The 18,975-nt window shown below is 41.0% G+C and overlaps 1 protein-coding gene across 1 annotated transcript; it reads left to right on the top strand.

Annotated features, from left to right (window-relative positions):
- Positions 1–1,737: 1,737 nt before the first annotated feature.
- On the top strand, positions 1,738–4,815 carry LOC309977782 (melanoma antigen preferentially expressed in tumors-like; the record flags this gene model as incomplete). The annotated part of the gene is made up of 3 exons (XM_082864093.1): positions 1,738–2,027; positions 2,464–3,066; positions 3,901–4,815. 3 exons carry the CDS (start codon positions 1,738–1,740, stop codon positions 4,412–4,414), a joined length of 1,407 nt encoding a protein of 468 aa, XP_082720219.1. The 3' UTR covers positions 4,415–4,815.
- Between the last annotated feature and the right edge of the window lie 14,160 nt (positions 4,816–18,975).

Below are 18,975 nucleotides of genomic sequence, written 5' to 3' on the forward strand. Positions count from 1 at the left end.
TGGTGTCCTTCTTTGTCTCTTGTAATAGTCTCTTTTAAAGTCTATTTTGTCTGATATGAGAATTGCTACTCCAGCTTTCTTTCTATTTACATTTGCATGGAGTATCTTTTTCCATCCTCTCACTTTCAGTCTGTATGTGTCCCTAGGTCTGAAGAGGGTCTCTTGTAGACAGCATATATATGGGTCTTGTTTTTACATCCATTCAGCCAATCTATGTCTTTTGGTTGGAGCATTTAATCCATTTACATTTAAGGTAATTATCGATATGTATGTTCCTGTTACCATTTTGTTAATTGTTTTGGGTTTTTTTTTATTGTAGGTCTTTTCCCTCTCTTGTGTTTCTTGCCCAGAGAAGTTCCTTTAGCATTTGTTGTAAAGCTGGTTTGGTGGTGCTGAATTCTCTTAGCTTTTGCTTGTCTGTAAAGCTTTTAATTTCTCCTTCACATCTGAATGAGATCCTTGTTGGGTAGAGTAATCTTAGTTGTAGGTTTTTTCTTTCATCCCTTTAAATATGTCCTGCCAGTTCCTTCTGTCTTTCAGAGTTTCTGTTGAAAGATCAGCTGTTTATCTTATGGGGATTCCCTTATGTGTTACTTGTCGTTTTTCCCTTGCTGCTTTTAATATTTTTTCTTTGTGTTTAATTTTTGATAGTTTGCTTAATATGTGTCTTGGTGTGTTTCTCCTTGGATTTATCCTCTATGGGACTCTCTGTGCTTCCTGGACTTGATTAACTATTTCCTCGCATCCTTCTCTGGAGCTCCTTTAAGCAGCGCTCTTAATCCCCTCTCCTGGTGCACCAGGAAACAGAGAGGCAAGAAAATGTCTCTTGTCTCTTTGGCAGCTCCAGACTTTTTCCTGGAGTCGCTCTCTGCTAGCCGTGGCACACTAGCCCCCTTCAGGCTGTGTTCATGTAGCCAACCCCAGTCTTTTCCCTGATATCTGACCTCTGAAGCCCGAGCCTCAGGTCCCAGGCTCCGCCCACCTCGGCAGGTGAGCAGACAAGCCTCTCAGGCTGGTGAGTGCCGGTCAGCACCGATCCCCTGTGTGGGAATCTCTCCGCTTTGCCCTCCACACCCCTGTTGCTGCACTCTCCTCTGTGGCTCCACAGCTTCCCCCCTCCGCCACCTGCAGTCTCCGCCCATGAAGGGGCTTCCTAGTGTGTGGAAACCTTTCCTTCTTCACAGCTCCCTCCCACTGCTGCAGGTCCCATCCCTATCCTTTTGTCTCTGTTTTTTATTTTTTCTTTTACCCTACCCAGGTCCTTGCGGAGTTTCTTGCCTTTTGGGAGGTCTGAGGACTTCTGGCAGCATTCAGTAGGTGTTCTGTAGGAGTTGTTCCACATGTAAATGTATTTCTGATGTATTTGTGGGCAGGAAGGTGATCTCCACTTCTTACTCTTCTGCCATCTGGAAGCTCCTCATGAGGAAATAATTTGAGGAAGGCAGCTAGGTGGTTAGCATTGTCTTCTGCTAACTTACCTCTGATTTCTAAGGGCATTTTATCTCATGGGAGTGTGTGTCTGTGTGTGTGTGTGTGTGTGTGTGTGCATGCATGCGTGCACACAAGTCCATTTTCATTCTATTCCTATAGTAGTGGTCACTTGAGTTGGCCCTATGGTTCACCACATACTTATTCAATAAGTATTTTGTCCACAGCTAACCCTGGAAGCAAACAAGTGACTATAGATACCTTCTCAGGATTTCTAAAAATTCTCCACTCTGAAGCAGGTTTTTGAAGATGGACCAAAAGACCACAGTCACCCTCCTTGAGCTTGCTGCAAAGAGTCTGCTGAATAATGAGCCTGCAACTATCCATGCCCTGGACGAAATCCCAAGAGACCTCTTTGTTCCATTGTTCAAAGCTGCCTTCTTGGGTGGGCATAAGACGATCCTAAAGGCAATGGTGAAGGTTTGGCCTTTTCGCTGTCTCCATATTGGGTCATTGACCACACGGGAATCATACTATGACATCTTGGAAGCCGTGATTGATGGTCTGCAGATCCTCCCTGCCCAGAACTCTTCCTCTTGGTAAGACTATGACCAGTAGAGACACAGGGAGTAAGCAGGAGTGTATGCTGTAGCCTGGGGCAGGGGAATACCTAACGGTCTCCCAACAGTAACCAGTGGTGAATAGTGTAGTCTTTGCAGAGCTGTCGGTCCTTCGGGACTCTATTGCCTTATAGAGTTGATTATAGAGTAGAGGTGTTTGAGGAAACTATGAACGGATTTGAGTGCGATTACACAGAAGTGAAGTATGGGCATTGAGACAGGGAAAGACCGGAGGTGAAGGAGGGGGTGGGGAAAGGATGAAAGACGCTGCATTTGTGTGGAAAGAACTTGGTGAATGGCAATGAAGTGAAAACCAGGGTTAAAGTGTTCTGTCCCTGCTTCTCATCATTGATCTTGCTGGGTTATATTAAAATCAGCTGTCTCTCATGTGTTCTGTCTCTTCCTTTCCTTACAGGTGGCCCAAACTGAGGATCCTAGATTTAAGGAGTGATCTGGTCTGTAAGACAATATGCTCTGAGATTGGGACCGCATTCCCTTTCTGTTTTAAGTCATGCATTTACTCTCAGCACTCTATCCTTAAGATAGAAGAAGCTCAGCATAGAGTCAGGTGCCTCGGGATTGGTAATTCTGCGTCTGAGCCTCAGTCAGCTCAGGAACCCATGGAATTACTAGTGGATATTTCCCTCAATAGTACCTTGAGAACAAAGCAATTCCTCTCTTTCATTTGTAGTAAGATTCAGCAGAATGTTGGGTCCTTGCACGTCTGCTGCAGAGATTTGCAAATCGATAGAATGTCTGGGCACAAAAGTATCCTGCAGTTTCTGGATCTGGGGTGCATTGAGAACCTGGAAATGGATCAGGCTAATCTGAGTGAAGTCGTCACCCTTTTGGCTCAGATGATCCACCTGAACAGCCTTACTCTGTGTAACATCCCCTTTAAAACTTATAATAGAAGGAACTTCAGATCTTTTCTCCTCTGCCTTGGGCGGCTGGACCATCTCCAGGAGCTCAGCTTGTCTTTCTTCTGCCTCACAGATCAACTGCACAAACTGCTCAGGTGAGGGGGTGGGGAGGAACCTGGGTTCCCTGATCACCTCATTGTTAACACAGAAGAGACCATGCTTGGATCTTCCTAAGCTCCTTGTAACCCATTTCTCTCTTTGCCTCAGCATAGGCACTGCTGGGAGTTTGAACATAGCTGGGGGAGAGAGGGGTACCTTATGTTGAGCAGTAGATGAGGTTAGAAAAGGAAGCTGTGCTCATTCATTCATTCATTCATTCAGTGACCGTGGGCAGATCCTAAAAGAAGTCTGTAAATATATTGGTGAAAAAGACTCAGTCCTTCTCCTATTGGATTTTACAGCTCTCTAGAGAGGAAGGGGAGGCATTCAGATGGAGAAACATTAAGCTATAGGACTAATGCACATGCCCATGGATGGGCCCCAATAGTTAACACTGCCAGATAATATTGCTCCTGTATTTCCCCCCAGGCTTACACCCTGAATGGAGAGCTTGTCATCTGGGTACTAGTCAAAGGAAACCCTCAGTTGGCTGTTTTCCCAGACCCATCCTCGCCAAATAAGTGAATCAGATCCAACACTGATTATGTCGTATATACTAAGTGCATGCAATTTCTTCACTTAATCTTTCCCGCAGTTCTGTATAATAATTACTGCTGTGCACGTTTTCAAGATTAAAACCCTGTACCTCAGAGTGGTAAAGTAACTTTCTCAGGGTCACAAATCTATAAGGTCTGATCCCAAAGTCCACATTGTTAACCACTTATTGCAAACCATGAACACAGTAGTTTATTCTAGAGCCTTAGGTACCTAAAATTTGGGGCTCATTGCCCTCATTCTTCTGAAATAACCTTACATTTTTCTCTCTGTAGAGTTGTGCCACCTCAGTTGGATTCACTGTATCTACCTCACTGTCAGCTTTCTCACAGAGATGTCACTGTCCTGTCCCAGAGCTCTCAGGCCACCCACCTAAGGGTATTGAGTCTCAGTAACAACCACATCTTCTCAGAAGTTTATGAGCCCTTCCAGGCTCTGCTGGAGAAGGTCTCAAGCACCCTGCAACATCTGGTGATAAACAATTGTATGATAACTGATTCTACTCTCTCTGCCGTCATCCCAGCCCTGAGCCACTGTACTCAGCTCCATGTCCTTAGCTTTGCCTTCAATCCCATTACAATGCCTGTGCTCAAGAGCCTTCTGCAGCACTTGACTTCCTTGATGAAGCTGAAGTATGTGATTTATCCTGTCCCTGTCCATTGCTACGAGGAATGGATTTTTCATGACCGTTTGGACCGTCAGAAACTTGCTGAAGTTCAGGCTCAGTTGGAAGCGATGCTGCACGGGGCACAGAGGAACGACATGAAATGGGTAAGTTGTTCAGAGTGATTTCCACAGCACAGGGCGGTGTTTCAACACGATGTGTGGCCATGAAAGTGTTCACTTTTTTTTTTTTTTTTGCCTAAAACCCAAGTTTGTAGAGACACATATGTAAAGTTCTACTGTTCTAGGAAACTGGGGTTAGGAACACTGGATATGTAAACTGATCTCTATAAAAGAGGAACTTTAAAAAGGAAATAGAGGAATATGAAATGTCCGCTGGATCTCTTGCCCACTGCCCTCTACATTTTCTGGTTACTATCCACAGTGTTGAGTATGTGACGTAAGCTGACCCAGTCATGGTACATCATTTCCTTATCCACACTGATTGGTTCACTTATCCATTTATGGGCACTTGACACAAGTCAGATCAATTGAAACTCTTCCTAGAGGTGGTAGTTGTTGAATAATTTTACCCTCTAGGGACCTGCAAACTTCTTGTATTTCTGATTTCCTCAGGTGGCTTTTGAGAAACCGTATGCAACTAAAAGGAAACAAACTATGCCCACTACCTACTGGTATCTTCATCAGCATATTGCTGCCTAATTTCCCAGGTCTCAGACCCCTGGCTCAGTTATTCCTTATTCCACACACATTCACCAAGTATCTGTTATGATTTAGGTACTTTTCCAGATGCTAAGAAAGATAAAGTCCCTGATCTCACTCAGAGTGTAGACATTCCTATGATTTATCAGTTTCTCTACTCTTTCTTGGAAGACTTGGGAAATTATTTATTCCCCCATAACACAGTATTTTTCTCACTTTTTCCCCTCACATAGTCTGCTCAAATGATATTGGTCTTTTTGTGCTGTTGGGTAGCTGCTCAGGCCTCAGGTCATGGCTTAAATGTTACCTCCTCAGATAGGTTTTCTCTTACTTCCCCATTTAAGCAGATTTATTCTGCTGCTGCTTTTGCTTAAGGTACCATGTATATTTCCTTCATCGTACACATTGTTGCATATGTATTTGCTCCCTCTGCCCCTCCACTAGAGTTGCACTGCTCAGTATGGTGCCCACTAACCATATGTGGCTTCTGAACTCTAGAAATTTGGCTAATCTCAAATGTGATGTACCCTAGGTGTTGAATGCACTCTGTGTATCCAAGAGTTAGTAAGAAACAAAGGATGTAGAGTAACTAATTGATAATCTACGTGTATTGTTTACATGGTGAAATGATAACATACTCCATATCAAAGACAGTAAAGATAAAAGAATGTAAATTAAATTCTTTATATACTTACCTGTTAGAATGATAGCATTGTATTTCAAAGACTTAGTAAGAAAAATGTTATAATAATTACGTTTTTATATGTTTACATATCAACGTGATAAAACATTGCATTCCAAAGACTAATTGAGAGAAAATAAAGTTAATTAATAGGTTGTTCCTACTGTTTATATGTTGAAAAGGTAACATAGAAGATGTCAACGATAACAGAAAAGAATGGAAAAAATAATTAGTATTTTCTGTATAGTGTTTCCTTGTTGAAATGAAAACAGATTGCATTTTCATTGTTGATGTGAAAACAGATTGTAGTTTAAAGACTTAGTAAGAAAGAAGAATGTAAAAGTAATGAGTGTTGTTTACATTGTTTCCTTGTTGAAATGATAACACACACATTTTAAAGACTCAGTAAAAATTTTTTTACAATTATTTTTTCTTATTGCTTACATGTTGAAGTGATAAACTGCATTTCAAAAACAGAGAAAATAATGTAAAACTTAATTAATAATTAATAAAAATAGTTAATAACTTGTTGTTACCTCCATTTTGCTACTGCATTTCTGACTTAGAAAGATAAACGTGTTAAATGAATTGTATATGTTGTTGCTTTGTTGAAATGATAACACATGGCATTTCAAAGACATCATAAAATAAGAATGCAACAAGGCCACCGATACCCTGACACCAAAGCCAGACAAAGACACTACAGGAAAAGGAAATGAGAGGGCAATATCTTCGATTAATACAAATGAAAAGGTCCTGGACAAAATATTAGCAAAGCAAATCCAACAATATATCAAAAGGACCATACACCATAAATCACGTAGGATTTATTCTAGGGTCACAAGGATGATTCAACATTTGCAAATCAATCAGTGTGAGACACCACATCAACAAAATGAAAGATAAAAATCACATGATTATCTCAATAGACGCAGGAAACTCTTTTGACACAATTGAACATCCGTTCATGACAACAACTCTCAACAAAGTGTGTATAGAGGGAACATGTCCCAACATGATAAGGGCATTTACGACAAACCCACAGCCAACATCATAGTGAATGGCGAAAAGCTGAAAGACTTTCCACTAAATTCAGGAACAAGGTAAGGATGCCCACTCTCACCACTTATATTTAACATAGTATTGGAAGTCCTAACCACAGCAATCAGATGAAAAAAGAAATAAAAGGTACCCACACTGGAAGGGACAAGGTAAAACTGTTACTCTTTGCAGATGACGTGATACTTTGTATAGAAAGTTCTAAAGCCTCCACTCAAAAACTATTAGAACTAATGAATGAATTAAGCAAACTTTCAGGATCCAAGATTAACATACAGAAATCTGTTGCATTTCTATACACTAATAATGAAATATCACAAAATGAAAGTTTTTCTTTTTCATCTTTATTGGAGTATAATTGCTTTACAATGGTGTGTTACTTTCTGCTTTCTAACAAAGTGAATCCGTTATACATATACATATGTTCCCATATCTCTTCCCTCTTGCGTCTCCCTATCCTCCCTATCCCACCCTCCCTATCCCACCCTTCTAGGTGGTCACCAGGCACCGAGCTGATCTCCCTGTGCTATGTGGTGTCACAGTTTACCCTTCCCCCTCCCCATATCCTCAAGTCTAAACTCAGTTTAAAATCACATTGAGAAGAATAAAACACCTAGGAGTAAACCTAACCAGGGAGGTGAAAGCCCTATCTGAAAACTATGAAACACTGATGCAGGAAACTGAAGATGAACAAAGAAATGGAAAGATATCCCATGCTGTGGGATTGGAAGAATTAATATTGTTAAAATGTCCATACTTCCCAAAGTAATCTACAGATTTAATGCAATCACTATCATATACCCATGCCATTTTTCACAACTAGAACCAAGAATCCAAAAATTCATATGGAACCACAAAAGACCCCAAATTGCCAAAGCAATCTTGAGAAAAAAAAGGAATGAAGCTGGAGGTATAACCCTCCCAGACTTCGGACTATGAAACAAAGCTAATCAAAACAGCATGGGCCTGGCGCAAAAACAGACACATCGATCAATGGAATAGAATAGACAGTCCAGAAATAAACCCATGCACGTATGGTCAATTAATCTACAGAAAAGGAGGCAAGAACATACAATGGAGAAAAGGCAGTTTCTTCAATCAGTGGTGTTGGGAAAACTGGTCATCTACATGTAAAACAAAGATTAGAACATTCCCTCACACCATACACAAAAATAAAATGGTTTAAACACCTAAATGAAAGACCTCAAAACATAAAACTCCTAGAAGAGAACATAAGCAGAACACTCTTTGATAAAAATCATACCAATATTCCTTTGGATAAATCTCCTAAAGCAAAAGGAATAAAAACAAAAATAATCTAACGAGACCTAATTAAACTTAAAAGCATTTGCACAGGAAAGGAAACCATCAACAAAAATGAAAAGAAAACCCAAGGATTGGGAAAAAATATTTACAAATGATGTGACCAACAAGGGGTTAATATCCAAAATATATAAACAGCTCATAGAACTCAATGTCAAAACAACAAACAACCCAATGATAAATGGGCAGAAGACCTGAATAGACATTTTTCCAAAGAAGATGTACACATGGTTAACAGGCACATGAAAAGATGCTCAGCATCGCTAATATTTAGAGAAATGCAAATCACAACAACAATGACATATCACCTCGCACCTGTCAGAATGGCAATCATCAAAAAGTCTACAAATAACAAATATTGGAGAGGATGTGGAGAAAAGGGAATCTTTGTATGCTGTTGGTGGGAATGTAAATTGGTGCAGCCACTATGGAAAACAATATGGAGCTCCCTTAAAAACTAAAAATAAAACTACCATATGATCCAGCAATTCCACTCCTGGATACATTTACAGAAAAATAACAAAAGCATTGATTTGAAAGGTTCATAGCAACACTATTTACAATAACAAGGATATGGAAGCAACCCAAGTACCCATCAACAGACAAATTGATAGAAAAATATGGCATATATACACACACAATGGAATATTACTCAGCCATGAAAAGAATGACATTCTGCTCTTTGCTGCAATATGGATGGACCTAGACAATATTATGCTTAGTGAAATGTCAGATATAGAAAGACAAATACTGTATGATACCACTTGTATGTGGAATCTAAAAACTAATACAAGTGAATGCATATGCACAATGGAAACAGACTCGCAGATATAGAAAACAAATTTTTGGTTACCAAAAGGGAGAGGGAAGGTAGGAGGGACAAATCAAATTAGGGGCATGGGATTAAGAGATACAACTACTATGTATAAAATGGGAAAGCAACAATGATATACTGTATAGCACAGGGAATTATAGGCATTATCTGATAATAACTTGTAGTGGAGTATAATCTGAAAAAATGCTGGATCACTCTGCTGTACACCTAAAACTAATATAGTATTGTAAATCAACCATATTCCAATTAAAAGAAGAGAAAGGATACAAAATTATTTAATAATATGTTCATATTGCTAACATATTGAGATAATGCACTGCATTTCAAAGACTTACCAAAAAAAAAAAAAGAAAACTAATTAACCATGGTGGTTAGCACCATGCTTACATAAAACATCTTTAGTTATGCCAGTCTGCTTTAAGATGATAACAGCTTAACTTTGATCATATGCAAAATCGCTACACTTTTACCTCTTCCCACCTCATTTTATGTTATTGTTGTCCCAGTTTGTATCTTTTATATTGTGAGCACTAATGAATTAGTGCAACTGTATTTATTTTTAATACTTTTGTCTTTCCGTTTTTATACTAAAGTTAAAAGTGTTTTATCCACCACCATTACAATGTTGGAGTGTTCTGAATTTGACTATATGCTTACTTTTACGTATGAGTTATGCTTTCGTAGGTTTTCATGTTGTTAATTTTTTGTTTTCACTCAAAGAACTCCCTTTAGCATTTTTGTAAGGCAGGTCGAGTGGTGAATAACTCCCTCAGCTTTTGCTTGTCTGGGAATGTCATCATCTATCTTTCATTTCTGAAGGACGGCTTTTCTGAATAGAGTATTCTTGGTTGTCGGTTGTTTTCTTTCAGCACTTTGAATGTATAATCCCACTCTTTCCTGGACTGCAAGGTTTCTTTTCAGAAATCTGATAGCCTTATGCTGTTCCCTTGTATATGACAAGTGGCATTTCTCTTACAGACTTTACAATTCTCTCTTTGAAAAGGGAACCCTCTTACACTGTTGGTGGGAATGAAAATTGATACAGCCACTATGGAGAAAAGTATGGAGGTTCCTTAAAAAATTAAAAACAGAACTACCATATGACCCAGCAACACCACACCTGGGCATATACCCTGAGAAAACCATAATTCAAAAAGTACATGCACCCCAATGTTCATTGTAGCACTATTTACAAGAGCCAGGACATGGAAGCAACCTAAATGTCCATCAACAGAAGAATGGATAAAGAAGGTGTGGTACGCATATACAATAGAACATTACTCAGACATAAAAAGGAACGAAATTGTGCCATTTGCACAGACGTGGATGGACCTAGAGACTGTCATACAGAGTGAAGTAATTCAGAAAGAGAAAAACAACTATCATAATATATACCTTATATGTGGAATCTAGAAAAATGATACAGATGAACTTATTTGCAAAGCAGAAATAGAGACACGGATGTAGAGGACAGTCATATGGATACCAGGGTGGGAAGGGGGGGTGGGTTGAAATAGGAGATTGGGATTGACATATATACACTACTATATATAAAATAGATAACGAATGAGAACCTACTGTATAGCTCAGGGAACTCTACTCAATGCTCTGTGGTGACCCAAATAGGAAAGACATCCACAAGAGATGGGATATATGTATGTGTGTGTGTGTGTGTGTGTGTGTGTATATATATATATATATATATATATATGGCTGATTCACTTTGCTGTTGAGCAGAAATTAACACAATATTGTAAAGCAACTATACTCCAATAAAAATTTACTTTTAATAGAAATGACAAAAATTCTAGATTGTTGTAAGTATTCAAAATAAATAAGTAAAATATAAAGACAGTTAAGAAAAGAAAAACAATTCTTTCCTTGTCTTTGATATTTTTATTATAATGTGTCTTCATATAACCTCCTATGAGATGAAACTGTTCGAGGACTTTTGAGTTTCGTGAACTTGGGGGTCCATGTTGCTCCCACGAGTTGGTGGTTTTCAGCCATTATTTCTATAAATAAAATCCCCCCCGCCTCTCTCTCTCTCTCCCTTCCTCCTCCTCCAGGGTCCCCATCATCCATATATGAGTCCACTTAATGGTGTTTTAAAAATCCCATAGATTTTCCCCAATATTTTTCATTCTTTTTTTTTCTCCTCTGATTAGATAACTTCAAATTACTTCTTTTTGAGTTCATACATCTTTTTCTTCTGCTTGATGAAGTCTGTTTTTATAGCTCTCTGTTATATTTCTAAATTCATCCATTGTATTCTTCAGCTCCATAATTTCCTTTTGGCTCCTTTTTGTGATTTCTATCTCCTTGTTGACTTTTTCATTTTGTTCAGGTATTGCTTTTCTGATTTCACTGAGTTGTATTGTAGCTGGCTGGGCATCTTTAAAACAATCATGTTGAATTCCTTGTCAGGCAATTCATGGACCTCCATTTCTATGGGGTCAGTTACTGGGAAATTATCTTGTATCATTGGTAGGGTGTTGGGCTTCCTATATTTTTCCTGCCCCTGAAAATCTCGTGTTGGTGTCTTGACATTTAAGGAAGGAATCTCCTCCATCAGCCTTTACTGACCTTTATCAGGAGAGAAACACCTGCAACACTCAGCCAAGCTAGGGATACTGGGGGTTCCCTGAGGCCTTTTCTGTGGATTCACCAGCTCTGCCCCTCTTGCTCCATCTTGTGAAGGAAGTGTTTGGATGATACACGCCTTTTCTCAATTGCACAAAGCCGGGACACTTGCTGACAGCCTCCTGTTTATTTTCCCCATTTCGGTACCCTGAAGTGTTTAAGGTATGTCTGTTCTCACCATCCAGCAGAGTGGTGCCAGTTCTCTTTATGCACATGTGCATGATCTGTTGAGGCATGAGTGCACCTTCTGCAGGGGTGTCCACGGAATGCTGGTTCTAAGGGGGACCGGCATATAGAGTGCTGGATATGCTCGTGGGCAAATTGAGGCTTCTGTAGGTGATGGGTCCTATGAGGTTTGTAAGGTACAGTCTGTGAGGCAGTTAGTAGAACTGCAGCCCTTTCTTGAGCTTGGTGCCCTGTTTGCTGTGAGCCTTTGCCCTTTCCCCTTCTCCTTGCTATCCCAAGACTATTCAGCCATGCTCATCACCTCTGGGTTCTGGGTTTGGGCAAGAAAGAAGTGGGATTCCTGGGCAGCGTCTAGCACCACTGGGTATTCAGGTGCTCACCACATTCTCACTATCTCCCATGGGAGGAATTGCAGGCCTAGTGCATCTATCTAGGCATTGATATGTGTAGCCTTGTGGGAAGTTTGATATTGGTAGGGTGAAGCTGTTCTTCCTACTCTCTTCAACGTGTCTGTTCTTGGAATTTTTTTTTTAAAGGATCAGGGTGTTGGGACTTCCTCACTTGATACTGGGGCCCCCACAAAAACACTCTCGCCCATGGCTGATTAGGCAAAATGTTTACTTGGAGACTCCTATTCTGCCAACTTCCTGACGTCACACTCTAGAACTATGATTTGAATGGAAAAATGTTTGAGTGGATAAAAAGAAGCAGCCCAGGAAAAAGTTCATTCTCGACTAGGACTATGAAAATCTATGAACCACAATTTTATTTTCAATGGTTTTCACGTGGATGGGGTTTCCGAATTGTACTGGAGAGTCATATCATGACAAAAGACACAGCTTATGAATAAGCACCCTGTACAGAATCCTTATCTTCTCACTTCTCTCCATCCTTTGCCCAGAAGAAATTTTAATTGTGGATGTAATTTCCTATTTCCATGCTATGGTAATCCTCACAGGATAAGCCTCTTATTCGACCTATTATATTCAACCTAGGGCTGTAGAATTTTACATCATGATGGTTGGTGGGTAGGGATATTCAACTCTACGCCACAGCACAGTAACTGCAACCGTTTCTCTTCTTTCGAGGTGGATGGACCTAGAGTCTGTCATACAGAGTGAAGTAAGTAAGAAAGAGAAAAACAAATACCATATGCTAACACATATATATGGAATTAAGAAAAAAAAAACGTCATGAAGGACCTACGGGTAAGATGAGAATAAAGACACAGACCTACTAGAGAATGGACTCGAAGATATGGGGAGGGGGAAGGGTAAGCTGTGACAAAGTGAGAGAGTGGCATGGACATATATACACTACCAAACGTAAAATAGCTAGCTAGTGGGAAGCAGCCACATAGCACAGGGAGATCAGCTCCGTGCTTTGTGACTGCCTGGAGGGGTGGGATAGGGAGGGTGGGAGGGAGGGAGACAAAAGAGGGAGGAGATATGGGAACGTGTTTGTATGTGTGGCTGGTTCACCTTGTTGTAGGGCGGAGGCTGGCACACCATTCTAAAGCAACTGTGCTCCAATAAAGATGTTAAAAAAACAAACAAAAAAACCACTGACAGTAAACTTACGTCCATATATCTTAACGAATTTCAAAAAGGAACAAAGAGAAACAGGTTCTGAATGCAATTTCCATAATGATACAGCCCCATATGACGCTGTCTCCTGTGTACTGTTGCTAGGTAAGTCAACTTTGCTTTCTGAAAGTAAAGTCACATACATCTAGTTTAGTTGTACATATGTGTGTTAGAACAAGAAGAATTTGAGTATTTACCTTTAGGTAAACAGCATCACAACTGTTCTGTTGCTCCCCTTTCCCAATTCTCTGTTAGATAAAGCCATTCCTCCTCCTAAAACCACTGACACCAACTCCCAAAGTGACCACCTCAAAACAAAAAAGATAAAAGAAGGAAAATTTGTTCCCGTGAAATCCTGCCAAATCACATGCAAGAGAAATGGTTTATCATGCTGCCTAAACACAGTGCCTGATAAATGTAATGCCTAAACTGGACCCCAGATACACAGGTCTTTAAACATAGAGTTTCTTCCCTGCCCCCGTGATATATAGTAGAGCGTGGTGACAGGGCCCCACTGATGTAGCTAAATGTTTTCAAAAGGTCCTGAGGAACTCCGGATCGTCATCTCAGAGAAAGAATGATTGATTTGAGTTATCAGGTCTGACAGGAGCAAAATCTGACTTAAGAGGGATAATGAGGAGGCCAGAATTGGACTTTTGGTAAAAAAAAGTTGACCCCAATCACCATCAGGTGAGCATAGATAGGCTCGATAAAATTGTTCTGCATCTTGCACTGTTGATCTGCTCATCTGTATCTAATTATAACAACTATATCAGGTCTTGGTATCTGATTCCATCCTATGACTACATGGAGATGTTTCCCAAATCCGGCGTAAAGTTTCATAATAGGCTCTATTTTAAATAAAGATATGCCTCCTTTTTTGTCTCTTGAATTTATGTGTCCCACAAATAATTCTCCACAGTTACATGAGACACAGTGACCTGCATGAATAACTGTCTTCTCTTACAATTCTTTACACCAAACTAGGACATTTTTCAGTAGGCCTAGAACCACAGAGTCTCTTGTCTTTCTTAATACCTCAACTTTAACCACAGTGGAAAGTTTGATCTGTTGCATTTTCTTCAGCTCATTTATGCAGCCATGCCACATTGCAGGAACCTAGCAAAATAATCCAAACAATGTAAAGCATCGTTTACCGAGGCCAGCAAACCAGAAAGATCAGATCACACTTATTTTGGACATACTGATGATCCTGCAGCTTCCCACACAAATCAGCAAAATAGGTGTTTCTGGATTTGCAATAAAAAAACCCCTACAATATATATTGTCCTACTCCTTTCTCTGTTCTTTCTGTGGAGACACAGACGGAATATGCACTGTAAACCCTAATGAATTCAGATTCCACTCATTTGTAATTGTAATTCAGGCACGGGGAGTATGGTGACTAAACTTTATGATACCTTCTTTTCAGTGTTTATTTAAAAGAAGGAAATGTTTTCAGCTATCATCAAGCAATTCATAAACAACTCATATACACATATTTCACATATTAGAGATACGTTTATATCTATACACAAACCTTAAATAGAGGCCATGAAATAGACTCAAATTTGACTGGGTCTAATTAGCGTGGCATCCCAAAGAGCTCTCTCAAGATCTCAACTTTTCAGTAAGTGGGGCTGATTTGCCAGATTTTCTGAAGTAGTTAGGGTGTACCCAATGTTACCTTCTGGTGAGGAACCTGGTGGGTGAGCAGAACACAGAGTCTGGAGCCAGACGGCCTGTGGGCCAGTCCTGGTGTGCCACCTGCAATATCCGTATCTCTTAGTCAAGTGATTGATTTAATACCTCTGGACTTCAGTGTTCGCATCTGGAAAGTTCTGTAATAGTACGTAATCTATAGAGTTACCTCTCTTAAATGAGTTATCCTTCTCAAGTGCATGGCCCGCAGTAATCACTATACACTTTTCCTCCGAAATTAACAACTATAACTCATTAGATTTGGTTTAATTTCCTTTAGACCTGCCTGAAACGGAAGTCAACAGCGCTTACCTGTACCCACTGCTTAGGCTCTTAACAGTACTTTCTACAGCATGCCCAGGACTGTGGTTTGGGGGAGGACTTATTTCATCCTCATGTGTTAATTTGTTATGTGTTAAATTTCATGTGCTATGGGGCGGGAAAAAAAGCACATAAAATTAACACGTTAGAGTGGGGTGGGTGTAGGTAAAGCCCAAGCTTGTGCGCTTAGAAGGTCACTCGGAGGCACCAACATCACAGAGCAGATGAGGAATGTGGGCAATCTCAGATCTCCTGTTCTCCCGAAGGTAATGTTCCCCTGAAACTTGCAGATCAAGTAGAACCCTACTGTCATTGGACCCTACTGTCAGTCAGAAAGCTGACTCAGCCCTCCCAGGCACATGAGATTTGTGGGATCCTAAAGCTGCGGATCATGTGGCTGCTGCCATCCTGTGGACAATAGTTACCAGCCCTTCCTGTCCGGTCAGAACCCTAGGCCCTTAAACCCAAAGGGCATGTGGTCTCTTTGGCCCTGTTGCCGCCATGACCCTGTGGTAGCTCCAGCCCTTCAAGTCACTAGAGCATGGTGGACTCCTGAACCCTGCGTGTCACGTGGCTCCTTCTCTCATGTGACCCTGACTAGCTACCAGCATGTGGTAACCTCAGCTGATGTGATCTACTGCTTACGGTTATGTGGATGCTATGATCTGGTACCCTTCCCAGCAGGGTACATGTCAAGTTCAGCAATCTCCATCACGTGAAGGTTGTGGGCTACTAAACGCTGTATATCCATGTATGGGCAACAGTGTGTCTCCTACCACACGTGGCACCCAAAGTTCTTCCACTCATGTCAGCTCTGCAGCTTCTGAACCACTCGCTATTGGTCAAGTGGACCTTATGGACATGTGCCAGCATGTGGTCACGTGAGACTCAGCCCCCTCAGTCACGTGAAGATTGAGGGCTCCTCAGTTCGGTGGTTCAGGTGGTCCCCGAAATCATGTGATCACCTACGGTCGTGCAGGAGGGTCTGCTCTTTAAGAGTGGGGAGGGTCTATTCAACTGCAGTTCGGCTTAACCTCCAGAAGAGTCAGACCCATAGGTGCAGAAGACCTTTAGAGCTGTGGTGGGTGCTCTGGCTGAGGGGGGACTTTGAGGAGACTCTGGCTCAGATCCCAACCTTTCCACCAACTTTTATATCCTGCCGCGGTGGGTGGTACTCGGGTAGGAGGTGCCCCCGCCGATACTAGAAGTTTACTCAGGGAACTGGGCTTTTAGAGGCGCCCAAGCAATGTCAGATCGAGGTCCGGCAAAGAGCCAAGGGCCCGAGAGAGAGTGTTGGACGGAGGTGGGGGGCGGGAGGGGGCTTCTGGATACGGCCTAACTGTTGTACAGCTGGCAGAGAAAGCCTGTGGGTGTGTGTGACCTGAACCTGGACTTACGGGAGCAGCTGCTGGTAGAGAGTGAAGTGGAGGAGGAGAATGGCCTGGCCTGGGTGGGTGGGGCGGCCGTGGACGGGGTGGCTGGGGTTCATGGACTTGGATGTCATCTCTCAGCAGCAGGGTCCTGGCCTGTCATGAAAAGTGGTATTGAATGAGTCAAGTTGAGCAGATAGCGAGATTGTGTTTACATTTATGGGGGAGAAATACTTCTTGATACATGGCTCAAGAATATTGTCACTTGTGATAATTTATATTACATGATGCTTAAATAATCCACTTTATTTTTCTCTCACTTCAGCATTTCCAAGCTTGTTCTGCAAAACACTAGGGTCACAAAAAACAGCAACAACGAAATTGGACTCTACTTCAGAGACGTGTGGAACATACAGGACTAGAGGTAAATGAATTTCCATACCATAGGATGTTTTTTAGATAATATGCTAATATGCAATATGAATGTCAAAGGCAAGGATAGTTTCCCCAACTTATGCGGGGATGATACATTTTTCCACAGAGCATCGGAGGAACGAGTGTTGCCAGAAAATATTCTGGGAAGACCTGTCCACACTAAATCTCCTACCACTTTAAAACCTTGTGCCTTTGCTTACTAAGAGCAAGAGAATGTATGTATATAATTATTATAATCTATTCTTCTTCTCTTTAAGAAATTACTTATTGCTCTGAAATGCATTTTATCTTATCTCATCAGCCAGTCTCCCTCCTGCTTAAATCTATTCACTTTTTAGTCTTCAGAGGTAACCTCAATTTCTAAACATATGTCTGCTAGCGTGGTGGCAAAGACAAGTGCGTAAGTGCACATCATTAAGCAGTCTTCTCTATAGCAACAAATATACTGCCCCGCTCTGGAAAGAAAAGTACAACTTACCTGTCAGGATGAGCAGACACAATACCTCTCATTTTATACAAATATCCTACAGTTTTCGAAAACAGTTTTATTATTATGTAATAATTAAAGCTGCCATGTTTTGAGTCCCTATTATATGTCAAGCACTGTGATAACCTCGTCATGTAAGTTAAGTCATTTCACCCTCAGAAAAACCCTGAGAGGGTGTTATTTCAGTTGGCGGATGAGATTCGTGAGTCAGGAGAGGCTGAGCTATGCTGTGGTCATAGACAATCCCCAAATATCACTGGCTTATTCCTCACTCCCACTACATGTCCATGGCAGGTGCACGTCCATCACAGGATGGTGGATGTCGGAGATCTGATCTCTTCTTACTAGAATGACTTGGAGACTGAACCCGACAGAGCAGCTACCATCTAGAAAGTTGTCATTCGCTGTGCCTGAGGGGAAGAGGGCCCTGGGCCTGGAGGGAAGTCTCACACCAACAACCATATGTTGTGGCCCAGAATTATTTCACATATCACTCAAACCCATTAGCCAGAACTACTCACATTTATGGCCCTGCCCAAACAAAGGGGATAAAGCAAGAAGTGCGGTTCTTCCAGGGGCCTGGAACAGGGGAGAAATGGAAACACTTGGCAAACAGGACCACTGACTGCTGTATGACGCAACTGAAATGCAGAGAGATTGAGTACTTGCGTAAAGTCACATGGGCAGTATGGGACAGAGCAGGATTTGAATCCAGGCAGGTATGTTTTCAAAGTCGATGTTCTTTACATACTCTTTTCTAAATTGTATGTTATTCTCTTAAATGAAATACGTGTATACCCTTGACCCCTGAACAACGCGGGGGTTGGGGACGCTGACCCCCTGCACAGTCAAAACTCTGCAGATAACTTTTGAGTCCCCCCAAAACGTAACTACTAATAGCCTACTGTTGACTGGAAGCCTTCCCGATAACATAAACAGTGGATTAACACATATTTTGTGTGTTATATGTGTTATATAGTGTATTCTTGCAATAAAGTAAGCCAGAGGAAAGAAAATGTTATTAAGAAAATCATAAGGAAGAGAAAATACATTTACAGTACTGTGCTGTATTTATTGATACCGAAAATTTGCATCATCTGCTTACAAAATGAATCGTCTGTCCGTCAGTACCTATATCAATACTGTCTTATGTGATACAAAACATGGTAGATGTTATATGTACTACTAACACTAGACACCAAAAGTAGAAAGATCGTGTGACAAAGAAATTCATATTTTTTTACAGGTATCAGGATCCGTGCATTGATAACAAAGAAGCAGCAATATGATTGCTTTATGGTTGTCTAGTGTGATGGATACCATTGCTTCATGCTAGCCTAGACCATACACTAATGAATGAATCATTATAAAACTTTTATGGCATACAGTATCACAG

Source organism: Leucopleurus acutus, assembly GCF_964270905.1.
Source record: "Leucopleurus acutus genome assembly, chromosome: X".
Lineage (NCBI taxonomy): Eukaryota > Metazoa > Chordata > Mammalia > Artiodactyla > Delphinidae > Leucopleurus > Leucopleurus acutus.